This window comes from Monopterus albus, unplaced genomic scaffold (genome assembly GCF_001952655.1).
Source record: "Monopterus albus unplaced genomic scaffold, M_albus_1.0 scaffold54.1, whole genome shotgun sequence".
In the NCBI taxonomy this organism is placed as follows: domain Eukaryota; kingdom Metazoa; phylum Chordata; class Actinopteri; order Synbranchiformes; family Synbranchidae; genus Monopterus; species Monopterus albus.
Genome location: NW_018127934.1, coordinates 2,647,183 through 2,656,114, shown reverse-complemented (window position 1 = coordinate 2,656,114; position 8,932 = coordinate 2,647,183). Strand labels below are relative to the sequence as shown.

Here is an 8,932-nt window from a genome sequence, read left to right as displayed (position 1 = left end):
AGTCTAAGTTTCAGTTTGAATGTGTGTGTGTGTGTATATGTGTTTCTGTGTGTTGTACACCTGGTTGTGGTCATGTACAGAAGCGGATAGGGCTACAGGCATCACATTTCCCTAGTGCCTGTGTGCTATGTGATACTGTAGCGTACCTGTAGCCTGTCTCTGTGAAAGAGAGAGAATGATAGCGCCGGGTCCTTTTCCAGAGCAGTGATCACACGCAGACAGACAATGACAGAGGCAAACAGCGACTAACAACTAGTGAAGCATTCAGAGCTTCTGACAGGATGTATGGTTTCGAGAATTTTCTGTGGTCTCAGCGTGCTCAGCCTCAACAGGGGAGTACAGAGATCAGAAGAGAGTGACACTGAATTTGGACCCAGTCTCAGTGCATGCTTTGCTGAATAATTGATCCCTTGGCTTGTGACTGGTTGAAAATGAGGAAGACAGTGCTGATAGTTTGGATTAGCTTTCTGATGCAAGGTCAGTTCTGCATGATGGATCATTTGGATGTTTAAATCTGACTAATTCACATACATGTTTGTTTTGTCTCTGTAAAACCAACTCTGCCTTGTTTTTCTGCTACTTTGCTTGTTTCTGTCTAGTGTAACCTTTCCTTCCTCGGTGTGTTGTACCCACCTTCTGTTTTGCTCTTGTCCCTTCAGTGTCACATGGTGCCCAGGGTCTTTATGCCCGCAAACTTTTGAATGACCTGATGAAGGACTACTCCAACGCTCTGAGACCTGTAGAGGACACAGACGAAGCCCTCAATGTCTCCTTGCAGATCACACTGTCACAGATTAAAGATATGGTGAACAGAGAGGAAACTCAAATACATATCATTGCCTAACATAAATTTAGAGATACAAACCCTGCACCCTCCAGCCACAGATACGACACTTGACCCACAGAAAAAAATCTGCTCAATACAAGTTTCTACAAAAACTAGACATTATTAACCTTCATGTCATTTGATTATTTTAAAGGCTTTTGTATTGAACTGCCTTAATTTTAGCTCGGTGTACCTAATAAACTGGCAACTAAGTGTATACTTCCTTAAAGCTATAGGATGCCTACACCGATATTCCAAATCCACCATAGACCCCATATTCTCTGTGGTTACACACCATGACATTACATTACTTGGGAAAACAGAAAAAAAATATTACATTAGTGTTCAAATGTCTCAAGAAATAAGCCCAATGTATTTGGCCCTTTTGGAAACTTTGGGCTGAAAAACATTCTGTGGATTTTCTCACTTCTTGGCCACACACAATGAACTGTAAAGCTGGATTTTAAGAGGACAAACCTCAATTTGCCAAATAATTCTAATGTTGTCACATGCCCATATTCTTGAAGTTGTGCAAAAATGGCTAGTGTGCATAAAGGAATAATCATCAGAATAAGAGAGAAAGTAAGAATAAAAATAAGTGAGATGAATGAGCACCTCAATGTGATTTTTGTATGACGGTCAGTCAATCAATGTATTATTAAATATCATAAAAATCATTATCATAAGATAAAAATGCTCCAAGCAGTAGAGAAACCAAATAATCATTGAGTTAATCCTATTTCCTTGAGACACTTACAAAATGTCAAGACTGACAGCACCATGTTAATAAGAAATATACATGTAAAGCATAGCCTATCCATTTTATTTGATACACATGTACACTCTAATGCAATGCAATACAACTGTTTAATCTTGTGATGAATATTTTTATTTTTTGACAGTCACACAGTGGATAATTAAATGATCTGTTTTACCACTTAAGGTTGTATTGTATATTCAGAGGCATTTCTAATAATCTGGCTGCCTTGTATAAATAAACAGGAAACATAATTCTTCCAAAACATATTCCCTCATTGGGTTCAACACACGTTTTCATACTCATTAATCTAATCAGTAACCTACAACTATTAGTCAATGAATTGACAGAAAAATAAATTAACTGAAGCACTACTTTGAAGCAAAATTCACATTTTCTGGTTCCATCTTCTTCAATGTGAGGAATTTATGCTGTTCTTTGTCATACATGATAATCAGCTAGATAACTTTGGGTTTGTTGTTTGGAAAAACAAGACGTTTGAAGTTTCTGCAAAGTCAAAATGTTTATTAACCCCAATTTCTGGCCTTCTGTCAATAAAAAAATCAATCAAACGATAAAGAACATAACCATCGGTTTTATCAATGAACCCTGCAATTAATTTCATTATGTGTATGTTTGTTTGTGTGTGTTTAGGATGAGAGGAACCAGGTGCTAACCACATATCTGTGGATTAGGCAAGTCTGGCATGATGCCTATCTGAAATGGGACAAAGTGGACTATGATGACATAGAGATGATCAACATACCTAGTGAACTGGTTTGGAAGCCGGACATTGTCCTCTACAACAAGTCAGTGATAAGAGAAACAAACAAATAGAGATAACAGACAGAGAACTAGACAAAGAGTGCAAAATAAAATAGTTTAAAAAATGTGCATGTGATTTTGTGCCTGTGATGCTCTTGATGTCTGTGTAGAGCAGATGAGGAGTCATCAGGTCCTTCCACCACTAATGTGAAGCTGCGTTATAATGGAGAGATTGTCTGGGACTCCCCAGCCATCACAAAGAGCACATGTGTGGTAGACGTCTCTTACTTTCCTTTCGACTGGCAAAAATGCAACCTTACCTTTGGCTCCTGGACTTACAATGGCAACCAGGTGTGTGTCAATAGGGTGAATAAGAGGGGATCAAATTTCTTACCTCACCTTTTATAAGACAGAGCAAGATTTGGATTTGTTTGTTTGCATCCTGTCCTCACCTTGGTGGAACAGAAACTCCACATTGTTTATAGGTATTTGTCTGTATGAAGACTGTCTGGGACTTGAGATCATCTGACTTTGATTATTTCAGATAAAACAACAATAGATATGGGGGATTTCACATAAGTATTAGTTCATCATTCTGATTATTAGTGTGTAAGCATATTTGCATCTCTGATCATACCTACAAAAGTATTATGTGTGTCCTCTACACAGGTGGACATCACTTTGGGTATGAACAGTGGTGACCTGTCTGACTTTGTGGAGAATGTGGAATGGGAGTGCCACGGCATGCCTGCATTTAGAATCGTCAAGATGTATGGCTGCTGCTCTGACCCTTACACTGAAGTCACCTACACTTTGCACCTGAAGCGCCGCTCCTCTTTTTACATCTTCAACCTATTCCTGCCATGCTTCCTCATCTCGTTTCTAGCCCCGCTGGGTTTCTACCTGCCAGCCGACTCCGGGGAGAAGGTTTCCCTCGGGGTCACGGTGCTGTTGGCACTCACTGTTTTCCAGCTGTTGGTGGCTGAGAGCATGCCTCCTGCAGAAAACATGCCCTACATAGGTTTGAATCATTGATGACATTCAGTTTTGCCACATTATTAAACTATTGAAAGCTTAAAAGGCAATTTTCACCCACAAAGTATAAAATAGATAGAATAAAGTATAATAAAGCATAACATAGAAGTGTCATAAACATTTCAATTCTTATGGGGAGTCAGAATTGTCTCAGTATGTCAGAATTTCAATATCTCAGTGTGACTTTGTATCTCATCTCTTATTATTCTTATTTAGTATATATTACATACAAAGTCAAAATATTGATTCAGGATCTCATACTTTTGACAAACTAAATCAAAATGAAGAGATACTAAATCACACTTACAGTGGAAATAGACTTTGAACACAAAATTAACTAAACTTATAAAAAGCCAGGCTAAAATAGGTGGACATGCCTTTGTATTGTGATATTTGAGTATAGAATTCCAGATTACTGATGATGAAGTTACAAAGTTATATGTAACTGTCCAACCCTATATACTACAAATTACGTTTGCTATGTATGTGTTGCCTATGAAATTTCAATAAGTTGGTCTTTGTGTCTCATGTACTCTAGGAAAGTACTACATCGCCACCATGACTATGGTCACAGCCTCCACCTCTCTCACCATTTTCATCATGAACATTCACTTTTGTGGTGCTGAGGCCAAGCCAGTCCCTCACTGGGCTAAGGTGCTTATTATTGACTACATGTCCAAAATCTTCTTTGTCTATGAGGTGGGGGAAAGCTGCACCACACCGAAGAGTGAGAAGACCCCGCTGTACCCTGAGGAACCCATTCGGACCCAACATTGCAATAAAGGCTGCTACTATGATGACTGTTTTCACAGTGGCGTATGCCATCACAACAGTGACCCTCACAAGTACAGTGATGGTCACAGCGTGCACCATAACAAGCATCACAAAAGCCAGGTGAATCGCAATGCCAGCAGCAGGAAGCCTCACTATAACAACCATACTTCCAGACTAGAGAGGGGTGAAGAAAAACGAGAGCGCACACAGCATTTTCACCACATCAGGCGGGATGAAATAGACTACCAGGCGCCTCCTCATCCACAGAACCTCCAGCACCTGAATGGGGCCTTGAAGGAGCCACTTCATTACCCCTCAGAGAAATATCAAATCCCAGCCTGCCCCTGCTGCTGTCCCTGCCTCCAACATAAGCAGGTGCATTTCGTTTTTCCTTTTACTCACTTTACCTACTTATCGGATTACTGTTCTTCTAAAGTTTTCTTTAAGTGTATCTGTTTCTTCTTCAGGTGGTGAAGAACATCCAGTACATAGCCAACTGCTTCCATGAGCAAAGAGCTACCTGTGTTAAGGCAGCAGAGTGGAAGAAGGTTGCCAAGGTGCTGGATAGGTTTTTTATGTGGATCTTCTTTGTCATGGTTTTCCTGATGAGCATCCTCATCATTGCCAAGGCAACCTGACGGCCTCCAGTATTTTCACCATCATAACAACATTGATCCTTTGTCACTGCTGGACCTGTGTTACTCAAAAGTCCCCTCACTTCTACTCTGATACAGCATCAGATAAATCACAAAACATTTGCATTTGATATGTCAGTATTGTGTTGGGTAAGTTCTTTGTCGCTTTTGCTTTGACATAAAGAGGACAAGGCTATTTGCACATACATTATATTAACCTTTAACCACAGGCATGCAGAGAAATTCATCACAGCCTAGTTAACATCAGGTGTGATTGCATGTGTCATGGGGCAGTGGACAATCTAGACCTAGCTGTGAACATGCATGGACTCTTCATTATTGATAGGCCCAGCTATAGATATTATTTTATTCACATTGCATTTGAAGTTTTTCCACAGCTGGTTACAATGACAGCACCAGCAGAATAACCTCAAATACATAGCAACTGTACGTATAATCAAAAGGGAAGCAAAGGTCAGCAACACAGTCTACTTGTTGTTAAAATGAAGCACGGTAAAGACAGAAGTCAGGTGAAACAGGTATGTTTTTCTAGTCTAGATGTTAAAAGACTGCTTTACATAAGTCATGAATTCTTGAGTTTGAGATTTGGAGAGAAAGGGTAAATTACACTTTGTTCACTGGTCCAGTAGAAAAAAACAAACAAACAGTTTACTAAATATGAAATATGATTTCAATTACTATTGCTGCAGTTTGTTCTGTTGTATAAATCTAATGTGTCACATAATCTTACAAAACTGTCATTCTTTTAAATATAAAATACCATTTCAAAGCGCTTCAACCTTTTTCAGCAAAATTATATGTTTTGTATAGATAGGCTATTGATTTGTTTAGAAAGAGTGACAAATACTGTATCCAAAATCAGTCAGATAAAACATACTCGGTGAGGCTAAACAACAAACATCTCTTCTGTATAATGCAGTACTGTTCAACAGCAACACAAACTACAGCCTCCTAAAAGATGAAACCATTGAATCAACACCTCTCTACAACAGTTTAAATAAAAACCAAACATCTCATGTATGTTGTTAGGTAATTTTAGCCCTGCTAGCAGGGTAGTTCTAGGGATGCTAATGTCAGCCTGTCTGTCGGTCCAGCACACAATAGCTAAACAACCATTACATGTATTGCCGTTTTGCTGTTCTTTTGACTCTGTATTTAACATGGTCAAAGCTGTCACAATACTTTAATCGTTGCCTTTAGCTTTTTTAATAACATGAATTGTAATGCTTAGAGACTGAAAAAAAAAACCTTTGAATTTTATTATTATATAAAGTTGTTAATACTTTGATGATGCCTGTGGGTACTATCAGAAGCTCTGCGTGCTGGTACCTTCATGTTTTAAAAAGAAACATGTCTTAATCTATGATGGCTATATGGAAATACACATTCAAGAAATGATTCATTTCATGATGCATGTTTGTTTCTAACAAAGAAATACAGATTTTTGAAGGAGTCTGGGGTTTTTGTATACAGGTTGTTAACGTTACACATGGCCAAAGAAGTGGAATCACAGCTTGATCAGCTTCTATCAGCAAAAGAAATGAGGAGCTTATAAGGTGAAACTACATGTGCTGTCCTTGGTACTGAGGAGAAGAATCCTGAATAACTCAGGAATCTGAAACAGACCTTAGCATTTCACCCTGTCTGTCTTCCACCAACAAATAGTCTGCACAAAACATGCTTCAGCTTCACATTTGTAGTTTTCACTACACATTTTTTTCAGTAAATTGTTTATGAATTAAGATTTTACACACAAAATGTGCTGAAGAAATATCTGATGCTTCTTTAACAGTATTTTGATCATTTATATTTTTATACCTCTGCTCAGGTGAGGCTGTGGCTGAAAAAAAAAATTCTACATGGTGTCAACCTGTACACTTGACAACCTTGTTACTTCCACCATTTAATAATGGAAAAATGGCCCAGCCTTGTGTAACTTTGTGGTAAAGTTCCAAAATTCAAACTAAGTCTTCAAATAGAGTCAGGAAATACTGTGACAACTTAAAAAATAAAAAAACAAACAAACCTCAAGTCCATTAAGGTTCCATCTCTCCAGTCCTTGCTTATGAACGTTCCTGGGGGTTCACAAAAGGTGAGACGGTGCCACAGCATGAGGGTGGTCAGAGGGTTGGAGACTAACCGAGGCTGGATCTAAAGCTTGCTGCGTACAGGGTCAGGGGGGCACAGTACATAATCAGTTTCAGATGCTGCCAGCATCTCATCCAAGGCAATGCTGTCATCGACTCTGTTTCCCCCAGCTGAGGCAGTCCCTTCAGGGTCTTATCAAGTCAGGTCTGTAGTCAGCGTCCTTGGTACTGATGGGTCAGCTGACATGGCCCTTCCACTATCTTATTGCCAATTTAAAGTATTTTGGAACTTCTATATTTTTAATCAGTTTGTCATCTTGAAGTATCATTTTCTACTATTAGAGCGTTAGCCAGGCTTTTGGAGTCCAGGCCCGTCACCTCTGGAGCTCCTTTCCTAAAGATCTGTCAGGGACCAAACAGTAAGGCAGAGGACATAGCTTTTAAAGTTCAAAAACAATGGGCTTTTTATTAACCCAAAAGTAAAAATACAAACAACATCAATATCAAATAAACTGGACCCTATAAGAAGTCAACAGAAGAAAAAGAAACTCAAAATACTGCAAACTGAACTATCCAATACCACAACAAAAACCAAATGACCTCACAAGTGACACATACAGGGGAACATATATATTGGCTGGGAAAAAACAATAACACACACAAGGGATAGACCAAAGACACTATCAAAATAATCAGCTAATAAACACTAAAACAGACAGTCTGCAAGCAACTAAATGTTTTTCTTGAAATGTGAAAAAATTAACATAACTTGACAAATAAAGTATTAATATAAAGTATAAACATATAAATAATACATTTCTCCCAAACTCCCCCTGTTCTTGTATTGGGCTCTTGGTGCAGTCCAGGCCCAGTGGGAGGTATTTAAACCTGCTGTTTCCTTAGTCCAAACTTTTGTCAGAACCACCCCCCATCCATGGACCAGAAAACATGGTAACTCAAGAGAACATGTACACGTACTAATAATACAAAATTAATCAAATGTGCATGATCAGTTCATCATTGATCAGTTATGTATGTCCAATATTAAACAATACCTAACCTTGACCTACAACATGAACAAAGAAAACAAAAGATTACCCAACCAAATATACTGCTGCTGGTGGTTTCGGCCCTCACATGGTGAAGGCCAGGGCTGAGGCCTTCACAAGATCCAAGACTCCCAGAATCAGTGACTTCTATCAAATCACTTCAGTGTTTCTATACTATTAGCTTATGGTTTTGATTTAGAATCTTTTTTTCTGTTTTTGCTAATATTTTTAAATTGTCTTGATGTAATAACAGGGCTATTTATTTAAATTTCATTTTAAGGCTTTTAGTAATATTAGTTCCTATCTATGTAAAAATTAATTAATGAGCTACTGTGCAATTGTCTGAGTTTGAAACTATCCAAAATGATCAGGACCAGAACAGTTTATTTGAAATACTTTGATCCTGTCCTGCTAAGCTACACATGATAAAATGTGTGTTAAAATGGAGGTGCTGTGAGAAGAGAACAGCTACAACTGCCCTAAGGTTGGTACTATGGCTTAATTCCGGCCTTCCCAACTCTTCTGCATTACATCTCCTGTAGTAGGAGCTCATTTAACTTCTACTCATCTAAACCTGTCACAAACAGGCCAGGCACCTCAAAAACACCAACAGAGTGATCTGAATACAATCAGACCTCCAGTCTCAAACCAAAGACAAACACAAACCAGGCGCCTCCAAAACACAAACAGCAATCTGAATACACTCAGTCCTCCAGTCTCAAACCAGGTGCCTCCAAAACACACCAAACAGAACTATTTGAATACACTCAGACCTCCTGTCTCAACCAGACATCATGAGAGGGCACCAAATACAAACCAGGCCCAACAAAGACTGACTAGATAGAGCTACCTGAACAAGCTTAGACCTCATATCTCAACCAGGCCAGGCACTTCCAATGCCCTAAAACAAAGATTGGAAATGGAAGATGAAGACAGAGGCAGGCAGGGGCTGCTGTGACAAGGAAAAATAATAAAAATGACAC

At 38.8% G+C, this 8,932-nt stretch overlaps 1 protein-coding gene across 1 annotated transcript; it reads left to right on the top strand.

Annotated features, from left to right (window-relative positions):
• Positions 1-625: 625 nt before the first annotated feature.
• On the top strand, positions 626-4,795 carry chrna9a (cholinergic receptor, nicotinic, alpha 9a; the record flags this gene model as incomplete). Its single annotated transcript, XM_020602032.1, has 6 exons — positions 626-805; positions 2,238-2,392; positions 2,519-2,699; positions 3,018-3,369; positions 3,922-4,532; positions 4,625-4,795. Coding segments are annotated over 6 exons (1,650 nt in total), but the record flags the coding sequence as incomplete, so codon positions are not given.
• Between the last annotated feature and the right edge of the window lie 4,137 nt (positions 4,796-8,932).